The sequence below is a fragment of the Podarcis gaigeae genome, assembly GCF_964106915.1.
Source record: "Podarcis gaigeae genome assembly, chromosome: 14".
In the NCBI taxonomy this organism is placed as follows: domain Eukaryota; kingdom Metazoa; phylum Chordata; class Lepidosauria; order Squamata; family Lacertidae; genus Podarcis; species Podarcis gaigeae.
In genome coordinates this window covers 13,290,933-13,314,513 of record NC_139690.1, presented here as the reverse complement: position 1 = coordinate 13,314,513, position 23,581 = coordinate 13,290,933, and the positions used below count along the sequence as shown (strand labels likewise).

Genomic DNA, 23,581 nt, shown 5'->3' with positions numbered 1-23,581 from the left:
CCGTGAGAACTAACTTTCTGCAGACAACAGATTTAAACCACCAAGCTTCTTGCAAATGTGCAAAAACAAATGCTAAAACTTAAGACAACTTCTCACCTGGAATTGTGGGTGGCCATACCAAAATCCAAGACCGGAAGACGTGGAGAAATATGGATCTGGAGCCTGAAAAGCTGCATGCACTACTCTGATGATTAGGCAATAGTACAAGAACCGGTTTCTAATATTTGCATCCAGCCTAGCCAGTCCTGAGGCTGCATTGGTAAAATGTAAAGGACCCCTGGACGGTTAAGTCCAGTCAAAGGCGACTAAGGGGTTGTGGCGCTCATCTTGCTTTCAGGCCGAGGTAGCTGGCGTTTATCCACTGACAGCTTTATGGGTCATGTGGCCAGCAGGACTAAACTGCTTCTGGTGCAACAGGACACTGTGATATGGAGGCCAGAGCGCACAGATATGCCGTTTACCTTCCCTCCGCAATGGTACCTCTTTATCTACTTGCCCTGGCGTGCTTTTGAACTGCTAGGTTGGCAGGAGCTGGGACAGAGCAACAGGAGCTCACCCCGTTGCAGGGATTCGAACTGCCAACCTTCTGATCGGCAAGCCCAAGAGGCTCAGTGGTTTAGACCACAGAGCCACCCGCGTCCCACTTGAGGCTGCATATTACAAGGATCACTGCTATACACTCCCCTGTTTTTATGTAATTGCAATCATACTTGGTAAAGGGATTTTGGCCTTTAGCAGGCATACCTGGTGCATAAAGGTAAAGGTAAAGGGACCCCTGACCATTAGGTCCAGTCATGACCGACTCTGGGGTTGCAGCACTCATCTCGCTTTATTGGCCGAGGGAGCCAGCGTACAGCTTCCGGGTCATGTGGCCAACAAGACTAAGCCACTTCTGGCGAACCAGAGCAGCGTACGGAAACCCCGTTTACCTTCCCCTGGAGCAGTACCTATTTATCTACTTGCACTTTGACGTGCTTTCGAACTGCTAGGTTGGCAGGAGCAGGGACCGAGCAACGGGAGCTCACCCCGTCACGGGGATTCGAACCGCTGACCTTCTGATCAGCAAGTCCTAGGCTCTGTGGTTTAACCCACAGCACCACCCGCGTCTCTTACCTAGTGCATAGATCAATCTATTTGGAATGTGCTCCCACCGGAGGCAGTGATGGCCACCAACTTGGGTAGCTTTAAAAGAAGATTAGACAAATTCCTGAAGTTATCAATGGCTATCAGTAGCTACTCGCTGCAATGGCTATGTTCTACCTCCACTGTCAGAGGCAGCCATGCTTCTGGGATACCAGCTTCTGGGAATCACAAGTGGTCAGGGTGCTTTGGCACCCAGGTCATGCTTGCCAGTTTCCCGTAGGCATTGGGTTGACCACTGTGAGATCATCATGCTGGACCAGATGTGTTTTTTGCCTGATACAGCAGGCTCTTCTTCTGTTCCTATCTATTTTTTTATTGCAGTCACTCATAGTGTTCACCAGTGAGGAAACTTCTAGGGAAGAGCTCTTGTCAGATTACTATTATTAAAGCCAATGATTTGGCCAGAAATGTGGTTGCTCCTCAGGAATAATCACATGTGGTCTGAAACATGGGGAATGTGGAGAATAACATCCCCATTCATCTTATCTGCAATGGCACACCTGGGATTTTCATATGTAAATATTCTTCATAGGTATTTTCTGCATCTGCTTTGTAGAATCACCAAATAATGGATTCAGAAAGAGTCAGGAGACCCAATAAGATAAACCCTTGGTTTGCAGCTTGCAAAGCAGGATTATCTCCTAGTGCCAGTCCGATTCATAGGACGCCTCATGAGCAGGTACTTTGTGGAAAGGTGCTTGCTGAATAAATAGCTACTTTCAGTACATGAGGTGGTTCTGCACCTCCTTCGAATAACTTTCTCTGCTTCTGAACAGCTACAGAGTTGGGAATCTTGTCCTAATATCAACCTGCCTTTCTATAAGGCAAACATTTTGACTGCTAGTTTCAATAAATATGGTGAAATTACCCTCTCATCTAATTTGGCTCTCCTAAATATCCTAAATATTGGTCTTTTTCTCTAGGTTAGGCTAACCAATTAACATCAATTAATGACCCTGCCTCTTGTCATCCAAGCTGTCTCCCATGCTTCAGTTGAGTCCTTGATACTTAGTCATTTTGCTCCAATTTATTTGACTTAGATGGGCCAGCACAGTTATCACTTCTCCAGAGATACCTATAGTCTTCATTTGAAACAAAATTGACTCACCTCCTCTCACCACTCCATTTGTACATATGGCAGACATGGAGATACCTGTTAAGGTTGTAACTACCACACTCAGGCAAATAACTACGACTCCAAGACCTGAAAAAATCCCAGAAAAGATGTTTGACCCTTGGTCATATAATTCATGCTAATTTTATATATATATATATAAAAGAAACCACCGTTTTCTAGTAAGAAGCCACCATCATTCATGGAGAGGGAAGAGGTCTGACTGGCTCTGTTAAATACCTGGAATTCATGTCATCAAGATAAAGAGTAAGACCCTGGACATTGGTGGAGCGTGCCAGAACTAATCCATGTTCTCAAGAGACTTTGTAAGTTAAGGGAGTAAGAAACAAGTTAATGAATCCAGTGATCTCAACGAAGCTTTCCATCTTTAAGCAATCTGGATTGCCCTGTCCACTGAAGAAAACCTGCAATGTTCTGAATACATTTTTTAAAAAAAATTAAAGAGAAAAAGAACGAAAGAATCTCCAGGAAAAGAAGATGATTCTGTTTCTCCATCGGTCTCGGACGGGATCATCTGACCTTTGTGAACTGAACTTTTTGGTTCAGGAAAAAGATTAAGAATCAGTAAATTATAGCGTCTCAATACTGCTGATCATACAACTCACCTTCTGATTCCTTTGAGTCTACTGTCCACTGTGCTGTTTTTTTAGGTTGAGGAACCCTTTGACTTGTCTAATAATAAGACAATACATGGGGAACTATTTCTGAACACCAAGAGTAAGAGGGCTGGGGAGAAACATCCTAAAGATATTTTATTTTTACCTCCACGGACAAAACCATTAGTTGCTATTGCAGAAGTTGATAAGCCAGTAATAGAGGTGACCATGGTGGCAAGGAGGATAATGATAACTCCAAGACCTGTCAGCAACAAAAAGATGAAAAATGAAACTTGTGGCTCATAACTCGCTACAATTGTTATTTAAAGTAGTAGAGAAATCAGACTTTGTCTTTCACTGGTAAAACCGCTTCATCATTACAGCTATATGAACACCTGTTTCCTCTCTCTTCCTCATTTTAGCTATGTCACGTAACACTATATAAGCCAGAATGGTGCATGCTCTAGTTATCTCCCACTCGGACTACTGCAATGTGCTCTATGTGGGGCTACCTTTGAAGGTGATCCGGAAACAACAACTAATCCAGAATGCGGCAGCTAGACTGGTGACTGGGAGCGGCCGCGGAGACCATATAACACCGGTCTTGAATGACCTACATTGGTTCCCAGTATGTTTCCGAGCACAATTCAAAGTGTTGGTGCTGACCTTTAAAGCACTAAACTGCCTTAGCCCAGTATACCTGAAGGAGCATCTCCACCCCCATCATTCTGCCCAGACACTGAGGTCCAGCTCTGAGGGCCTTCTGGAGGTTCCCTCACTGCAAGAAGTGAAGCTACAGGGAACCAGGCAGAGGGCCTTCTTGGTGGTGGTGCCCACCCTGTGGAACGCCCCTCCCATCAGATATCAAGGAAATAAACAACTATCTGACTTTTAGAAGGCATCTGAAGGCAGATCTGTTTAGGGAAGTTTTTAATGCCTGATGTTTTATTGTGTTTTTAAAATTCTGTTGGAAGCCACCCAGAGTGGCTGGTATAAATTATTATTATTATTATTATTATTATTATTATTATTATTATTGACCTTCATTGGCTCCCAGTATGTTTCCGAGCACAATTCAAAGTGTTGGTGCTGACCTTTAAAGCACTAAACTGCCTTAGCCCAGTATACCTGAAGGAGCATCTCCACCCCCATCATTCTGCCCAGACTGAGGTCCAGCTCCGAGGGCCTTCTGGAGGTTCCCTCACTGCAAGAAGTGAAGCTACAGGGAACCAGGCAGAGGGCCTTCTTGGTGGTGGTGCCCACCTTGTGGAACACCCTCCCATCAGATATCAAGGAAATAAACAACTATCTGACTTTTAGAAGAAATCTGAAGGCAGATCTGTTAAGGGAAGTATTTAATGCCTGATGTTTTATTGTGTTTTTAAAATTCTGTTGGAAGCAACCCAGAGTGGCTGGTATAAATGAATTATTATTATTAATATTATTATTATTGACCTTCATTGGCTCCCCGTATGTTTCCGAGCACAATTCAAAGTGTTAATGCTAACCTTTAAACCCCTAAATGTCCTCAGGGTATAAACAAATTGTTGTTGTTGTTGTTATTTTAGGAATCAGATCCTCTCAATGTTCTGTATAGCACTTGGCAAATTTTGGTTAAATAACCATATTGTAATCAACGGGAGCAGCAGTAGGAGACAAAGCATGGGATCTGTGTATCCAACTAATTGGGCACATGGAAAAACCTACATGAATGCATTGGAACTTCTCTCTCCCCTCATGTGCCCCCTACACTACCCCCAGCTCTGTTCTGGGGGGTTGGAGAAACCACCAGAGCAAACTTTGGGGTGCACTGGAGGAGAAGATGGAGAGGAATTTATGTGCCTTGATTTAGTTGGCTACAAGCCTGAATACCTGCGTTTGTTCACATTCATCCCTTGCAGCTAGCAAAACTAGGCTTTATTTCATCCGGGTCAAAGACCCAGTTTGGAACCCCCGACTCGCATTTGCATACACACACACACACACACACGCAGGCAGGGAGCCTCAATGGCGCCACTCTGGAGGCTACGCCCGGGGCAAAAAACCTGGCTAGTTCCATTATAGCGACAGCTTTGCTTCACTTATCTGCCTGCTCCATCTGTTGTCTCCTCCTCTGTCAACATATTGATTGCAAGCTGCTTGCAGATTTTTCTCTTGCCTTCATGTTACTTAGCAACATGTGGTATCTGTTGATCATATTTTAATAACTAATACCGTAAAGTGGTACCTCGGGTTACAGACGCTTCAGGTTACAGACTCCGCTAACCCAGAAATAGTACATCAGGTTAAGAACTTTGCTTCAGGATGAGAACAGAAATCGTGCTCCGGCGGCGTGGCGGCAGCAGGAGATCCCATTAGCTAAAATGGTGCTTCAGGTTAAGAACAGTTTCAGGTTAAGAACGGACCTCCGGAACGAATTAAATTCTTAACCCGAGGTACCACTGTACTTTTCCATGTGCAAGACACCCCCATGTATAAGATGACCCCTATTTTTTTTGAACCCAAAATTAAGAAAACAAAACCCTAAAGTAGAAGTGAAAAGCTGGATGATCTGCGGTGGCGGCGGCGGCAAGTTGTTTATCTTTTTGGGGAGCGGTTGCCTGAGGAGCATGCAGTGCACCATGGTGCAGAAGCAAAGTGCAGAAGCAGTGGACACCACACACTCCCCCTCGGCGGCAGCTGTGGCGGTGGCGGCGGAGAAGGAGGCTCCCAGGGAGGATGTTGAGGAAGCGCCAGGGGAACGGAATGCCCATTTTGCTCTGGGCCATGCCATCGAGCAAACTGAGCTGAGGAAGGGGGTGAGCTGGCTTGGGGAAGGGTGGGAGTTTGAGAGGGGAAGAAGAAAAAAAGGAAAGAAGGCCAAGGAGAGGTAGCTGAGGCAGCTCCTGTGGTTGAGTCGGCGGAGGCTTCAGGAGGCAAGCCAGTCGCCGACATGCAGCCCGGAGGGGGAGGAGAAAGGGGGGAACATAGCTGTCAAGTGTCCCTTATTTGAAGGGACAGTCCCTTATTCCAGCGCCATGTCCCGCTGCTGTCCCTTATTTATGGCTGTCCCTTAAATGACGTCCCTTAAATTTCAAAGGAAGCAGCTCCTCTCCCTCCCTCCCTGCCGGCCAGGGAGGAGGGAGGCTCCAACTGTGTTAGTTGGCTGTGTTGCTCACCCAATAAGAAGTCTAAGAACGACTGGGGAGTGGAGCTTGCATGCCTTGTGTGTGGCTAGTTAATGCAAGCTGAGGAGGTTTTTGAACACTGGACGCCATTTTGTTGCACGTGCTGCTGCAAACTTTGCAGTGCAAAGCCAGGCTGGGGAGCCATCTTAAGTTGAGGCTGCATAGGCCTCGTGGTGCATGTGATTCAGATTCTATTCAGTTGAACCTCTGGTTACAAAGTTGGTTGGACAGTGTTCTCGAAGCTACCCAGCATGAGTTTGACCAGACTGCAGGAGGACAGGAAGACTGGAGTGCCTGGAACAGGTGAGGCTGCAGGTCCCTTATTTTGGCTGCTGGTCCCTTATTTTCAAGGCTGCTGGTCCCTTATTTTCAAATCTGTAAGTTGACAGCTATGGGGGGGAAGGCAGCAGGAGGAACCGCCTCAGCCTGCCCGAGCCAAAATCCTGGACTTATGTTTCAGGGATCAGCAAACTTTTTCAGCCATGGGCTGGTCCACACTTCCTCAGACCTTGTGGGGGTCCGGACTATATTTTGCGGGGGGGGGGGAATGAACCAATTCCTATGCCCCACAAATAACCCAGAGATGCATTTTAAATAAAAGCACACATTCTACTCCTGTAAAAAAACCAGGCAGGTCCCACAAATAAGCCAGAGATGCATTTTAAATAAAAGGACACATTCTACTCATGTAAAAACACGCTGATTCCCAGACCGTTCGTGTGCTGGATTCAGAAGGCGATTGGGCTGCATCCGGCCCCGGGCCTTAGTTTGCCTACCCATGGCTTAAATATTTAAAAAATCCCCCCAGATGCCCATGTTCCGTGTACAAGACGACCCCCTTTTTTCTATTTTTTTAAAGTGAAAAACCTCATTTTATACACGGAAAAATACAGTAATTTTGTGGCGCTGGTAGCAGTAATTTCTCCACAGTACAGTAGCCTGCTTCAGAATGGGACAAACCATTTTAACGCCCCAATCAAAGCAATGCAGTGTTAATAAATGAGCCACATCTGGATCATACTATTCGTTATCTCCCTATGCGCAGGAGGGAGCAAGATTGTGCGTCTCTCCCACCCAGCTCATCCCTCCAGGAACCTGCCCCCACCTGCCCGGTCTTATTCAACATCTTTATCAACAACTTGGATGATGGACTCAAGGGCATCCTGATCAAATTTGCAGATGACACAAAACTGGGAGGGGTGGCTAACACCCCAGAGGACAGGATCACACTTCAAAACGACCTTGACAGATTAGAGAACTGGGCCAAAACAAACAAGATGAATTTTAACAGGGAGAAATGTAAAGTATTGCACTTGGGCAAAAAAAAAAGAAAAAAAAAAAAGAGAGAGGCACAAATACAAGATGGGTGACACCTGGCTTGAGAGCAGTACATGTGAAAAGGATCTAGGAGTCTTGGTTGACCACAAACTTGACATGAGCCAACAGTGTGATGGGGCAGCTAAAAAAGCCAATGCAATTCTGGGCTGCATCAATAGGAGTATAGCATCTAGATCAAGGGAAGTAATAGTGCCACTGTATTCTGCTCTGGTCAGACCTCACCTGGAGTACTGTGTCCAGTTCTGGGCACCACAGTTCAAGAAGGATACTGACAAACTGGAACGTGTCCAGAGGAGGGCAACCAAAATGGTCAAAGGCCTGGAAACGATGCCTTATGAGGAACGGCTAAGGGAGCTGGGCATGTTTAGCCTGGAGAAGAGGAGGTTAAGGGGTGATATGATAGCCATGTTCAAATATATAAAAGGATGTCACATAGAGGAGGGAGAAAGGTTGTTTTCTGCTGCTCCAGAGAAGCGGACACGGAGCAATGGCTCCAAACTACAAGAAAGAAGATTCCACCTAAACATTAGGAAGAACTTCCTGACAGTAAGAGCTGTTCGACAGTGGAATTTGCTGCCAAGGAGTGTGGTGGAGTCTCCTTCTTTGGAGGTCTTTAAGCAGAGGCTTGACAACCATATGTCAGGAGTGCTCTGATGGTGTTTCCTGCTTGGCAGGGGGGTTGGACTCGATGGCCCTTGTGGTCTCTTCCAACTCTATGATTCTATGATTCTATGATTCCTAGACATCCATACCTAGACATTATGTTTGAAGAGGCGCACACAATCCAATGCATGCAAAACCAAATTACATCAACAACAACCACCCCACAATTTGGGAACTGACCACATGATTTGGGCTTATGTACACAGTGGATTTAGATGTGTACAAAATATTCAAATGCTATAACCACACATAGGTGTCTGGGAACATCTGCAGCAAGATAGCCACATTTGGTGATGATGAAGCACATGGACAAGATTGGGGACCATATCACCCAAATTCTGAATACTAGCAAATTATACTTTTGGAATTAAGTTTGGGGTGGCGGAAGCAGAGCCATTGTGGTAGCTCTTGTTACAAAGTAACGCCAAGCTCTGATTAAAGTTTAGATTAAAAACCCCAGTTGTAAGGGCATTAAATAACATTAAAATGAATGGCTCTTGCCCGTGGCTATTTTCATACCTCGGAACAAAGTAATGCTTCTTGATAATGGCAATAAGTTACTAAACTACCCTTAAAAAAGGAACTAATTTTGCATGAAACCCCTGAGCAAAGTCTTGGCAATGTTAAGATGTGGAGTTTTCATGGCAAGGCATATACTTATATGTGCTTCCAGCTGCAAGGCCTCATTTGGTATGCATCATAAAACCGGCAAGCACCCTTTTGTCAGGCACAGTGCCAGGTGCAAACATGTAATGCTGTGGAGATGGAGAAAACTTCCCGTCTCCCCTTCATTTATTCCAGCAAGTTTCCTGCCAAGCCATTCTCCTCTAAATAGCAAAAGTTCTTTCGCTGTGTGATCCTGTACATGCCTGCTTAGAAACAAGTTCCACTGAGTTCAGTGGGACTTACTCCCAGGTAAGCATGAAATCAGCCCTGAGTGCTCACTGGAAGGACAGATCCTGAATCTGAGGCTCCAATACATTAGCCACCTCACGAGAAGAGAGGACTCCCTGGAAAAGACTCTGAAGATTGAGGGCACAAGGAGAATGAGGTCACTAGTTCAAAAAGGTTGGTGACAAACCCCTAGGAACCTCTTCCTCCTCATTCATTCATTCATTTATTTATTAACAAGATGTATATACCAATTATGTATGGCAGTAAGAGCTGGACCATAAAGAAGATTGATCACTGAAGAATTGATGCTTTTGAATTATGGTGCTGGAGGAGACTCTTGAGAGTCCCATGGACTGCAAGAAGATCAAACCTATTCATTCTTAAGGAAATCAGCCCTGAGTGTTCACTGGAAGGACAGATCCGGAAGCGGAGGCTCCAATACTTTGGCCACCTCATGAGACGACGACTCCCTGGAAAAGACCCTGATATTGGGAAAGATGGAGGGCACAAGGAGAAGGGGACGGCAGAGGACGAGATGGTTGGACAGTATTCTTGAAGCTACTAACATGAGTTTGACCAAGCTGCGGGAGGCAGTGGAAGACAGGAGTGCCTGGCGTGCTCTGGTCCATGGGGTCACAAAGAGTCGGACACGACTAAACAACAACAAAGCATGCACAGAATTAAACCTTAAGCCTAATTGCAGGGTCCCCCCCCCATATAGCTCAAATACATATCCAGAAATCCTTATTCCAACAAAATGCCTTTGGAGCGAAAGTCCAATCTGCACTATACATCTAGAGCAATATCATTTAAATGGTCATTGCTTCCTGCAAAGAATGCTGGGAACTGTAGTTTGTTAAGGGTGCTGAGAGTTCTTAGGAGAACTCTGTTCCCTTCACAGAGCTATGATTCAGAGAACTCTTCCTCCTTAGAATTGCCTTCAGTGATCTCAATGGGGGGTGGGGTGGAGAGGATGGGGGCAAAATTATTTGTTGGCTCTGGCTCCATCTTTCAGTGGCTCTGCTCCACCAACCGTTGGTACTCCTGTCTTGCACCCTACTAGTTCCAACACCACCAGCCACCACTGGGTACAATCCTTAGCCATAATCCCTGTGCAGCTGGTGTTCATGTTCAGAAACAACAACAACTCAGTTATGTGTGGAGAAGCCTTCCCCGTCACTGCTGTCTCCCAATCATCTCAGAATCTAGCATTCATCCAAACCCTTCTGGTACAGTCGTACCTAGGTTTGCGAACGCCTTGCGACTCAAATGTTTTGGCTCCTGAACGCCGCAAACCCAGAACTGAGTGTTCTGGTTTGCGAATGTTCTTTTGGAACCCAATCGTCCAATGAGGCTTCCACAGCTTCCTGCAGCCAATCGGAAGCCGCGCCTTAGTTTTCGAACGTTTTCAGAAGTCGAATGGACTTCCGGAATGGATTCCATTCAAAACCAAGGCACGACTGTACTTAGGTATACTTTCTGTTCCCTGTAGGTAGACAACTTATAAATGTCGTTGCTCCAACTAGCTTGTTCACATCCACACAGCTTTTGCCTTTTTTACTAAAAAAATGAAAAAAAATGGTTCATTTTCACCAGGAGTACTTGCCATCTGAGCGCAACTGAACTGCGTGTTTTCTAAAGAAAACAGATTTCACTGTAGGGGTTCCAGCCCCTTAGGAGTAAAATACAGTGTGTACATCATCAACAAGACTCAGGCTGCAAAAGTCTATCTGACATCATCTTCATTTTATCAGGAAGCTTGTGTGTCAATTAGATACTGTTTGAAGTTTACTTTCAGTGATTTTGAGGTGGCTGGGTTTAATATTCCCAGTGCTTTTTTTCTGGGGGACACAGGGGTATGCATACGCCTAAACATTTTGTGAATCTTTGTACTTTTGTCCATTTACTGTATTTATTTTCCCCAATTTGAACTATATAATGGTGATTTTCTTGAATCAAAATGAGATTACCCCTAAACATTTTTTTAGAAAAAAGCACTGATTATTCCTGTTATTTTGCAAGTCTGTAGTCTGTGTTGTTCCCCCAACAGTGATGTTATTTCCCCACTAAACATGAAGGCAGCTGTTGTTGACAGGAAACACCCTGCATCAGCTCCTCATAATTTTTTTTCTGCGATAGATTGCACAACAATGAGCAGATAGTCTCACACACATCATACATACTGATTGTGATTCTCAGATTTCGGTTCAGTCCATTAAAAACACACTGTCTAGTTAACATGTGTTTTAGTGATATGCCTTTTAAAAGCAATGTTTTGCAAATTCTCTTGCAGAAATGGGCCATATAAAAAGACATTGCATTTACCTTTTCTACCGTCTGCAAAAAAAGAAACGACATTCTTTCAATCGATAGTATCCTGATTCTTGTGTTAGCGCTGCTGTTGTTGGAGCTCCATCTAAAATGACCCAACATTCCTTTTACAACTGCAGTGCAAAATGTGCTTTGGTTTCTGGGGGAGATTGACCGGAGCATTTGATGCTAATGGCAGCTTGCCTCCTAGAGCAAATAGCAGCTTGGTATTCATCAGAAGGTATTCATTCATTCATCAGAAGGGACGCGGGTGGTGCTGTGGGTTAAACCACAGAGCCTAGGACTTGCCGATCAGAAGGTCGGCAGTTCGAATCCTCGCAACGGGGTGAACTCCCGTTGCTCGGTCCCTGCTCCTGCCAACCTAGCAGTTCGAAAGCACGTCAAAGTGCAAGTAGATAAATAGGTACTGCTCCGGCGGGAAGGTAAACGGCGTTTCCGTGCGCTGCTCTGGTTCGCCAGAAGCGGCTTAGTCATGCTGGCCACATGACCCGGAAGCTGTATGCTGGCTGCCTCATATAAGCGAAATGAGCACCGCAACCCCAGAGTCGGTCATGACTAGACGTAATGGTCAGGGGTCCCTTTACCTTTACCTTTACTATTCATCAGAAGCACCTTGCAATGGGAAGGTAAGCTTCTAAACCCACCCCACCCTGGTGTTTCGAAAGGGGAGTCTAAATGGCCTAGTAAAGGGCCTTTCTCTATATGTGAAGTCTGAGTTGGCCACACCCATTCCCAGTATGCAGCCTCCAGAGGACTGACCAAGGGTGAATGCAGCTCTCAGGCCAAAGGAGATCTGCCCCCTCCCTATAGGGCAGTGTTTTTCAACCTTGTTTTCACACTTGTTTCATGAAAAAAATCATGAGGCACACCACCATTAGAAAATGTTAAAAAATTAACTCTGTGCCTATATTGACTATATATAAAGTAATTCTCTTGAATAGGAATCAAATATACACAAAGAAAGTATTTTATAATTACTTTATTATGAAATAGTAAGTAAACAGAAATATGAAAAATTATAAAATACTTTATTTTTAAATCTTTCGAATTTTTCAATTTTTCCCACGGCACACCAGGCAACATCTCGCGGCACACTAGTGTGCCGCGGAACAGTGGTTGAAAAACACTGCTATAGGGCCTGCATCAGTAATAATGTACAGCCATATATGTACCGCCGGAGCATTGGGGGTTTTTTTGGGGGGGAGCTGCTGCTGGAGGGGGTGTTGCTGCTGCTATTGCAGTTGGGTTTTGTAGCTTTATTTTATAGATTGTGCTGTGATTTATGTGGAAATTGCTCAGTTTGGTTACATTTTTTTTAATGTTTGATTTCTTGTGTATTTTTAAAATAATTTTATTAAAATATAAAGAAGAATTCAGAGCTTTTTATCAAATCTCTTTTCCCCCTCTAAACTAAAACAGTAATCTAAGTATCTTATCAAAAGGAAAAGAGAGAAGAAAAAGAGCAAGAAAGAAAAAGGAAAAAGAGAAGAATATAAATATAATAAAGAAATAGTTTGGTTTCATATTTTTAATGTTTTATTTATTGTTTATGTTGTGGTTATGTATTTTTTTATGTTGTAAGCCACCTTGAGCATAGTTTGAACTGTGGAAAGGTGGCGTGGAAATAAAATTATATATGTATGTACGTATGTATGTATGAAAGGGCCTCTGCCCGATTAAAGGAAAATCAAAACATACATTGAATGCATACATTGTCAACTATGTGTTACACTTGTTTAAGCTGCTTAGAGCAGATCAGTTTGTTGTTGTTGTTGTTGGTGGTGGTGGTGTTATTTATATGCTATCCATCAGACTGGGTTCCCCCAGCCACTCTGGGCGACTTCCAACAAATTAAATCACAATATGAAAATAAATCAAACATGTAAACTTCCCTGAACAGGGCTGCCTTCAGATGCCTTAGTTTCATACACCTACCTGGTTAATACAGGGTGGGTACCAAACACTCCATGCTCTTCATTATAATTGTATATGTTGTTTTTCCTTTGGGCACACATATGGAATGATAGTGTAGACCAGTGGATCTGAAACTTTGTGTTATTGGGCTACTCTTTCCATATTGACCTCTGCCTGGAGCAACTAGGCTTCTGGGGGAGTCTCTTAGGAACCTCACTGCTATAGACCCAGGCTGAATATATCTTCTACTTTTACAGCACATTTAAATCACACTGCCTTCCCCAAGAACACTGAGCACTGCAGTTTGTTAAAGGTAATGGGCATTGTAGCTCCTTAAGGGGTAAACCTTTGAGGGGAAATTTGTGCTTTGATTATCGTCTTCCAAAGCAACTACTTTACAGTCATACCTCAGGTTTCAGACGCTTCAGGTTGTGTTTTTTTGGGTTACGGACCGCCGAAACCTGGAAGTACCAGAACTGGTTACTTCTGGGTTTTGGTGGTTGCGCATGTGCAGAAGCGCTAAATCATGCTTTGCACATGCGCAGAAGCGTCAAATTGCAACCCGTGTGTGCACAGATGTGCCGCTGTGGGTTGCGAACGTGCATCCCATACGGATCACATCCGCAACCCAAGCGTCCACTGTATTCCGAACTTAAAAATGGAAAGCGCAATGCTGGTAGTCAACAAAAGATCTTTACAGACTCTCTCAAGGCAAATCTTTAAAAATGTCATATAAACACAGACAACTGGGAAACACTGGCCTGTGAGCGCTCCAGTTGGAGAACAGCCTTTACCAAAGGTGTCGTGGGCTTTGAAGACACTCGAACTCAGGATGCAACGGAGAAATGTGCTAAGAAGAAGGCATGCTTGGCAAATCCACACTGTGATCAACTTCCACCCGGAAACCAATGTCCCCACTGTGGAAGGATGTGTGGATCCAGAATTGTCCTCCACAGCCACTTATGGACTCACTGTTAAAACCATGTTCATGGAAGACGATCTTACTTGGCTACGAGTGATCACCAAAGAAGAAGAGGGTGTACTGAGCCCCCTTTCCCACCAACAGGAGTAACCCTGTCTCTAGACTGCACTGCTTCAGACTTCAAAGGGTGTGGGTTTTACAGTATATGATGGATTGCTGCCCCACAAAAGGTGAGGAAACAATCCAACACAGGGAAAACTGGATGTAAGAAGAATGGTTCTCGCCTTTCCCTCTCGCTGATGCGGTAGTTTTCTATAAACTGTGATTTATTTGCTTTTCAGGCCGAAGCATTCGGCCATGTGATTTTCCCACCTGCAATTTGGAACGGGACATGTACAGTCCAGAAATGGGTGGATGGCCTCCGTTTGCTGTTTGTGAGAACCAGACTCTTAAAAAGCTCCTAAAAATAGTCAAATAATTCAAAATGTATGGCTTTAAAGATGCAGTGCCAAACTGTAAGGTACGTACTTTTCATTTATATACAGTGCTTGCCATCAACACAGTACTGAATATTAGATTGACACAAGAAGCTGCTTTTGGAATAGACAAGGTTTTTGTCTGAAAAGCTAGATGAAGGTATGATAAGTAAATCCTGCTCCATAATCTGATGGCTAGCACATTAGGTTATTAGTCCTGATTGATTTAATAGAGTTGTATTCAATGCTAGCCTTTCTCAGAGTAGGCCCATCAAAGTTAATGGGCATGACAAACTACATTAATGTCAAAGTAGGATTTAGTTTGAGACAAAGCATAATTTTGAAAGTATTCACATGTCTGTTCCTTTTAAAGATAGCAATTTACACAAAATAGTTTTTTTATAATTATAAAAAAGATGTTAAACAAATGTGTACCATTATACCCATTCACACTTTAGTTTAAATGCTAATCATCTTTGTTGAAAATTTCTCCTGTTTCTCCTTCATATAGTGGAAAAATATACTTTTAAAAATACGTACCAATTCCAGCTTGACCTACAATCCAGGAGAGTCGGATGAAGAGCATCACCCCCCAGATATTCAGCATGCATCTCACCTAAATTATAAACAAAGACAATTGCATCACCATGTAATTGCAGAATGCAAGAGTTTTCCGTGTATAAAAATAACCTATGGCTTTGAAGACTATGATCAGTTCAGTGAAAATGTTTAACAAGGCTATGAGACAAAACAGTCAAATGTAAAACAAACAACAGCAATGACCAGTGGCCCTTCATGTTGTGTCAAGGCATTTGCCGCAAACGGTATCATGCAAGATAGGCCCACCCTCATTTCCCCCCAACCCTACTAGCTGTAGCCTGAGATCTTCACATCTTGATCTGGGGAAATATTTCCACATTTAACTGGACGCACAGAGAATCCTTCATGGATTTCCTGCCACTCGAGGAAAGAGTCTGGGTGGGTTGGATAGTGGGGCAGTGCAAACAGTTACACTGTTCATAATAGAACATGTGGAGACAACTGTCAGAACAGTGTTTTAAATGAAATTTTTAAAAGACCTAACGGTAAAGGGACCCCTGATCATTAGGTCCAGTTGTGGCCGACTCTGGGGTTGCGATGCTCATCTCGCTTTATTGGCCGAGGGAGCCTGCATACAGCTTCTGGGTCAAGTGGCCAGCATGACTAAGCCGCTTCTGGCGAACCAGAGCAGCACACAGAAATGCTGTTTACCTTCCCGCCGGAGCGGTACCTATTTATCTACTTGCACTTTGACGTGCTTTCAAACTGCTAGGTTGGCAGGAGCTGGGACCAAGCAACGGGAGCTCACCCCGTCGCAGGGATTTGAACCCCCGACCTTCTGATCAGCAAGTCCTAGGCTCTGTGGTTTAACCCACAGCACCACCTGCATCCCTTCCAAAAAAAGGAGACATATATGAATGCTAATTGAAGCTGCCCATAGAGAGAGAGGGAGGGGGAGATGCAAAGCAAAAAACACAAACCCTGATATACTAACCAGAGCAAGTAAACTCCAGCACAAGGAATTGCATGTGCAGAGGAGGGCAACCAAGATGATTAAGGGTCTGGAAACCAAGCCTTGTATGGAACAGTTGAGGGAGTTGTATATGTTTAGCCTGGAAAAGAGGAGACTGAGGGGAGCTATGATAGCCTCCTTCAAATTTCTAAAGGGCTGTGATGTGGAAGCTGGATCAAGCTTGTTTTCTCCTGCTCCAGAGGGTAGGACTTCTGGTGACTTCACGCCACCAGAAAGGAGATTCTGACTAAAAACCAGGAAGAACTTTCTGACAGCAAGGGCTGTTCAACAGTGGAATGGACTTCCTCAGAAGGTGGTGGCATCTCCTTCCTTGGAGGCTTTTAAGCAGAGGTTGAATGGCCATCTGTCATAGATGCTTTAGTCGAGATTCCTTCGTCACTAGAGGTTAGACTAGATCAGTGTTTCCCAACCTTGGGCCTCCAGCTGTTTTTGAACTACAACTCCCATCATCCCTGACTAGCAAGACCAGTGGCAAGGGATGGTGGGAATTGTAGTCCAAAAACAACTGGAGGCCCAAGGTTAGGAAACACTAGACTAGATGACCCTAGGGGTCTCTTCTAGGATATATATTTTGCTTACCAGGACCCCTTTCACCCATCCAAATTTCACAAAGCCTCCTTTGGTTTCTTCTTCCTTGTTGGATTCCGCTTCTTCTGTATTGTCATCTGCTTTGGCGAATTTGTCAACTGAACCAGAAGTCACCGCAATGTTCTAAACAACGACAAAAATTATTTTAAAATGCATTTAGTATTGTCTTTCAGATGAAAGGAACAGGATCGCGTCTAGCCTGTGGTTCCACAGGAAGACAGGAAATATGCAGAATGTCTGATCAGGGATACAGCAATCTGGAAATCTCAGCTTTCCCCCTTTTAAAAGGAAGCAAGGTTCTGGCATTTATGATTGTGAAGATATGGGCAATGCCAGCTGCAAATAAGACACCAAAGCAAATGAGATTTTCAGTGGTTGGAGGTTGTGCTTCAGGACCTGGATAGCTCCCTTCTGTAATTAGCAAAACTATAACAAATCGTGCAAAACAGGAGAAAACAAGCAAATCTCCAGCTTTCCCCCTCACATGGAATACAACATCGTTCTGCCAAGGCATGCCAAGACTTTTTTCTCTACATATCATTTTCTCATTTCATTAGGGACTTGAAAGAGACAGAATCTTGGATGGTGTGAATTTTCTAGAGATATATTCATATATCCATGGCCTCTAAAAATTCTCCATGCTATTTTGGGTGGCAAATTTTGAGTGTTTGTGTGTGTGTGTGTGTGTGTGTGTGTGTTTCATGGTATTTTCTACAGAGGAGGACGAGAATTCTCAAACAGCTCCGGAACAGCTTGAAAGCATATGGGGCTGTATGCAGTGTTCTCTTGTCTGCTAGTCCAAGGGCTCTTGTGCTAACAGACAGGTGAATTTTAATGTTGTGCAACAGAGGAATCCACTGCAATAGTTGTGCCAATGGAAACTCATTGTGCATCAGAATGCTTTATTTATTTTACAACAAAGTCACCGACAACCTGCTTATGTGTTCATTGGCACAAAGCATTTTGCTACTGATATAAGAATACGGCCAAGTGACTTTAACTTAGTGCTGCATGGGATAAACCCCTGCCCATACGGGCCAGTCGTGACCGACTCTAGGGTTGTGCGCTCATCTCACTCAAGAGGCCGGGAGCCGGCGCCGCCCGAAGACACTTCCAGGTCATGTGGCCAGCGTGATGAGGCTGCACTGGTGAGCTAGCACCAGCACTGCACACGGAAACGCCGTTTACCTTCCCACTATAAAGCAGTACCTATTTATCTACTTGCAATTAAGGATGCTTTCGAACTGCTAGGTGGGCAGGAGCTGGGACCAAACGACGGGAGCTCACCCCGCCACGGGGATTCGAACCACCGACCTTATGATCAGCAAGTCCTAGGTAGGTTTTACCCACAGCGCCACCCGCGTCCCTGCTGCATGGGATACGTTACATTAAAGAAACTGTGTGTGTGTGTGTGTGTGTGTGTGTGTGTGTGTGTGTGTATATATATATATATATATGCTTTCGTAGATTTTCACGGGTACAGGAATGCAGGTTTTGGTGTCCTCGGGTGTCTTCCCGTGTAAAAGTTGGGGTGTCTAGGCGACGTTTCGACGAGGTCTCACTCGTCATCTTCAGGCTGGTGCTTTCGGCTTCTTGTTACTGGAACAGAGCGGGATCTCAATGTTTGAGTTCCTATAAATACTGTAGAGGGGGTGTGGTGTCTAGCCTCCAATGTTCTGGGCAGAGAGGAAGTTCCCAGGCTAGTGTGCCTTTTCTTCTTTTGTTCCTTAATTACTTGAGAGATACCTTGAGTGATTTCTTGAGTGATATCCTGAGTACCACTTAGGTGGGTCATTAGGTGTGGATTAGTTGCTAAAGTCTTTGTGTCTTGACCTCTTGAACTTTGTGAAGAGTTTTCCTGAGAAGATGGCTGTATTGCACTTAGTTGTGCTTTGGCTTGGCTTCGTGTATAGGGGCGAGCTGTGGTTTTGTGGCTTGTGTCAGCCAGATCTGTGTAGGGATTGCAGGGGGGTGCAGCATCCGGAGGTGCCACCATGGATTGGCTACTGGATGGTGTCAGTAATTCATCTGTGGAGAGGGTCTGGGTTTGGGTCTGGTGTGGTTGATTGGTGTTGGCGTTCTGTGTGCCTCTGGATCTGGTGTCAGTTTTTGTGGGGAGGGCTAATTTCCAGATGTCTGGCAAGCGGGATGTGTCGTCACGCTTGTTCATGTTGTGAGGGTGTTTCTCTATCTCGATGGCTTCCATGATTATTCTCTTGTGGTGATGTTCCGTGTTAAAGAGCAATTTGGAATCTGCAAAATTAATTTCGTGTCCTGTTTCTTTCATGTGTTGGAAAAGAGAGGAAGTTTTTTCTTCTTTTTTGACGGCATTCTTGTGTTCTGCGATACGTGCATTTATTCGTCTGTTTGTTTGTCCAATGTACGTGGCTGGGCAGACTTTGCAGGGTATTTCATAGATCCCTTGGTTTTCCAACTGGATTTTATCCTTGGGGTTTCTGAGGATATTGGCTATTTTTTGGTTGGTGCAAAAGGCTGTTTTGATATTGTGTTTATGGAGGATTTTGCTAATTTTATCTGTAGTGCCCTTGATATAAGGAAGGAGGGCCATGCCATTGTTTTCTTCTGTGTCTTGGTTTTTGGGGGGTGTTTCCTTTTGGATTAGCTTCGTAATCCTGTTTTGCTGGTATCCATTGGCAATTAACACATTTGAGAGATTCTGTAACTCAGTTGTCAAGTGGTCTTTGTCAGCCAGGCGTTTGGTTCTGGAGATGAGAGTCTTGGCTACGGAGTTTATTTGTGCAGGAGTTTATTTCTACAAAAAACCTGATGGCTCCCTAGGACACACTATCTACCAGAAAAAAACACACACCAACCGCTACTTACATGCACAATCACACCACCACCCTGCACAAATAAACTCCGTAGCCAAGACTCTCATCTCCAGAACCAAACGCCTGGCTGACAAAGACCACTTGACAACTGAGTTACAGAATCTCTCAAATGTGTTAATTGCCAATGGATACCAGCAAAACAGGATTACGAAGCTAATCCAAAAGGAAACACCCCCCAAAAACCAAGACACAGAAGAAAACAATGGCATGGCCCTCCTTCCTTATATCAAGGGCACTACAGATAAAATTAGCAAAATCCTCCATAAACACAATATCAAAACAGCCTTTTGCACCAACCAAAAAATAGCCAATATCCTCAGAAACCCCAAGGATAAAATCCAGTTGGAAAACCAAGGGATCTATGAAATACCCTGCAAAGTCTGCCCAGCCACGTACATTGGACAAACAAACAGACGAATAAATGCACGTATCGCAGAACACAAGAATGCCGTCAAAAAAGAAGAAAAAACTTCCTCTCTTTTCCAACACATGAAAGAAACAGGACACGAAATTAATTTTGCAGATTCCAAATTGCTCTTTAACACGGAACATCACCACAAGAGAATAATCATGGAAGCCATCGAGATAGAGAAACACCCTCACAACATGAACAAGCGTGACGACACATCCCGCTTGCCAGACATCTGGAAATTAGCCCTCCCCACAAAAACTGACACCAGATCCAGAGGCACACAGAACGCCAACACCAATCAACCACACCAGACCCAAACCCAGACCCTCTCCACAGATGAATTACTGACACCATCCAGTAGCCAATCCATGGTGGCACCTCCGGATGCTGCACCCCCCTGCAATCCCTACACAGATCTGGCTGACACAAGCCACAAAACCACAGCTCGCCCCTATACACGAAGCCAAGCCAAAGCACAACTAAGTGCAATACAGCCATCTTCTCAGGAAAACTCTTCACAAAGTTCAAGAGGTCAAGACACAAAGACTTTAGCAACTAATCCACACCTAATGACCCACCTAAGTGGTACTCAGGATATCACTCAAGAAATCACTCAAGGTATCTCTCAAGTAATTAAGGAACAAAAGAAGAAAAGGCACACTAGCCTGGGAACTTCCTCTCTGCCCAGAACATTGGAGGCTAGACACCACACCCCCTCTACAGTATTTATAGGAACTCAAACATTGAGATCCCGCTCTGTTCCAGTAACAAGAAGCCGAAAGCACCAGCCTGAAGATGACGAGTGAGACCTCGTCGAAACGTCGCCTAGACACCCCAACTTTTACACGGGAAGACACCCGAGGACACCAAAACCTGCATATATATATATATATATATATGAATTTTGGATCAACCCTCTGCTAACTGATAAACAGGATCTATTGTTTTATGTCAGTGGGCTTCATATTTTTTAACCTTAGGACCCTTCCCACTATGGAATTATCCATGAAGCAGTTCCTGAAATCCAGAGCTCTACAGCTTTCCCCCTGACATGCTTATCATCTGTATATTATGTGAAGCTCCACCTGAACAGTTACTACATTACTGAGAACTAGATCTTTGTGTTAAGCTGATTGAAAGCTGCTTCTTTTTTTTTAAAGCCTTGCTTTATTACATAAAATCATGGATGCTTATTTACATACATAGAAAGAAAGTTGGGGATTTAGGTCCCACTGAGTTTAATTAACCCAGCTCACAGCTAAGCATACAAGATTTCAATTTTATGCATGCATACCTGGCAGTGGGCCCCAATATAGTGCCATCCAGATGTGGACTACAACTCCCATCGGTCCCAACCAGGGTGGTCAATGGTCAGGAATAATGGGAGTTGTATTCCACAATATCAAGATCGCCACCCCTGCCATTAAATATAGACTTCCATCTGAGTAAATATGAATTGGACTGAGCTACAAGTATGGACATTCTTAATGCCCTCTCACTTGAGGCTAATGTGGGTTATGTTACCAATAACCCTTCAAAAGAGTCTTTTCTTTCTTTGACATACCTTTGCCAGCTGTTCGTGGATGTCCATCAGACTTGGTCTGTTAATTTTGACCCCACTGACGCTGCCAGTGTTTCGGTAGTAACCAATCTTAGGCACGGCATCCATTGTATTATGACCAAATGTCTTCAGGTAATACGTGTTGCTGTGGGTATCATAAGGGTGAAAATTCCCATCTGTTTTAGAAGCATCTCCGTTTTGAAAGAAATTGTCATATAATTCTCTGTTTTCAGGCCTGTAGCCGACTCGGAGTCTATTATTGACATCGTCTGCAAAAGAAGTCTCTTCGTAGCGTTGTGAGTCGGGATCGCCTTGAGATTGTACTGTATTGTCATGGCTTTCATTAATGACATTGACCTGAAATCTGTTTGGACTTGGGTCCAAAAATACATTTTGAGAATTATTCATAGACATATTTATGGGCAACGGATATTTCAGTCACAGATCTTACTGCTTCTTTGTGGACAGATTCCCAGACTGCTGTGGTATGCAGATGATCTTGGTCTCTCTCATTCAGTAATTGCTTCCGCCAACACTCTTACTCTTAAAGGAATGATGTGCAACTCTGTCACCCAACAAAGAAAAAACAAGCAATATTTTAAATTAGCTGATTTCTTTCCAGCCATCAAGCCAGGCATCTTACCATTTATTTTTATTCTTATTTTTAAAATATCAAATTTATGCACTACCTTTCAACAGACAACTGTGAGAATGGTTTGCAAGACAGAATAAGACATCAGGGAAAGCGTAAGATCCAATAGGATTAAAAGCAACAGGGTTGCTTTTAGAGGATTTAAAGGGAAAAGGATTTGATGATAAAAAATCAAAATTAATAGAAATATTAAACAATGAATGTAAAACAATTTCTAAAATGTATAAAATACTGTTGGAATGGCATTTGAAAGAAGAGGAAGTGATATCGGTAATGATACACTGGGCAAAAGACTTTGGATATAATATACAGCTTGAAGAATGGGAAAGGTTGTGGAAGGAAAGGATAAAATTTACAGCCTGTAATGCTTTGAAAGAGAATATGATGAAAATGATGTATAGATGGTGTATTACGCCAGTGAAATTAGCTAAAATGTATAAGACAAATAATAAATGTTGGAAATGTAAAGAAAAAGAAGGAACATTTTATCATACGTGGTGGGAATGTAAAAAAGTAAAGAACTTCTGGGAAATGATATATAATGAGATGAAAAAGATGTTGAAATATACATTCTTAAAAAAACCAGAAGCATTTTTACTTGGTATTATAGGTCAGGACATTAATAGGTGAGATGTTAAATTGTTTTTATATGCAACAACTGCGGCAAGAGTATTGTTAGCTCAGAAATGGAAACAAGCAGAAATTCCGACGAAAGAAGAATGGCAGACGAAATTAATGGACTATGCAGAATTGGACAAAATGACAGGAAGGATTCGAAACCTGCGGGACCAGAGATTTACAGAAGATTGGAAGAAGTATCTGAATTATTTGAAGAGCAACTGTAATCAACAAATTACGCTAGTAGGACTGCAAGAAGTTTTGTAAGGAGAACTATACGAAGTGTTACAAAGTAGAAAAAGATAGAGATATTGGTTACGAGTTTGAAATGTAATAGGGAAGATAAGAAATGCATACTGAGAGATTAGATTGGAAAATTTTCAGACAGAATTGATGGAAGTCAAAAATTTGAATAAGATGTAAAAGTATGTTTAATTACTGTTGAAAATGCTATGTTAAAAAAAAGCTAATAAAAAAATTATATTAAAAAAAAGGATTAAAAGCAACAGGGAAATTCATGCTGAAGATTCCAGAGAGTAAATGCCTGGAACATTATTACTTGACCAGAGAACTGTGATGCAAAATTCTTTAAGGAAGGTAAGCAGAGGTAGGTCCTCTATTTCCCCCCATTTAAGGAGCCTTCGGGGTTTAGGCTTACACAGCCAAGCCCAGATCACAGCCACACATTTGGGTTGTTTTTGGTGGTCACAGAGAGTGTCCTAAGTCTCCTAAGATGCCTTCACCCA

The 23,581-nt window shown here is 43.5% G+C and overlaps 1 protein-coding gene across 2 annotated transcripts in view; it reads right to left on the bottom strand.

The window, feature by feature from the left end:
- Positions 1-22,125, bottom strand: part of SLC12A1 (solute carrier family 12 member 1) — a 78,958-nt gene extending 56,833 nt beyond the window's left edge. Inside the window, exons 1-5 of one of the 2 annotated variants that reach the window (XM_083712539.1) lie at positions 21,569-22,125; positions 16,732-16,863; positions 15,120-15,195; positions 3,041-3,136; positions 2,252-2,347 (exon numbers count right to left, since the gene is read on the bottom strand). In XM_083712539.1, coding sequence (XP_083568665.1) covers positions 2,252-2,347; positions 3,041-3,136; positions 15,120-15,195; positions 16,732-16,863; positions 21,569-21,979 — 811 coding nt within the window. In that variant the 5' untranslated portion in view covers positions 21,980-22,125. The remainder of the gene's footprint in view (positions 1-2,251; positions 2,348-3,040; positions 3,137-15,119; positions 15,196-16,731; positions 16,864-21,568) is intronic. The other variant, XM_083712538.1, reaches the window with a different exon arrangement.
- Positions 22,126-23,581: the final 1,456 nt, after the last annotated feature.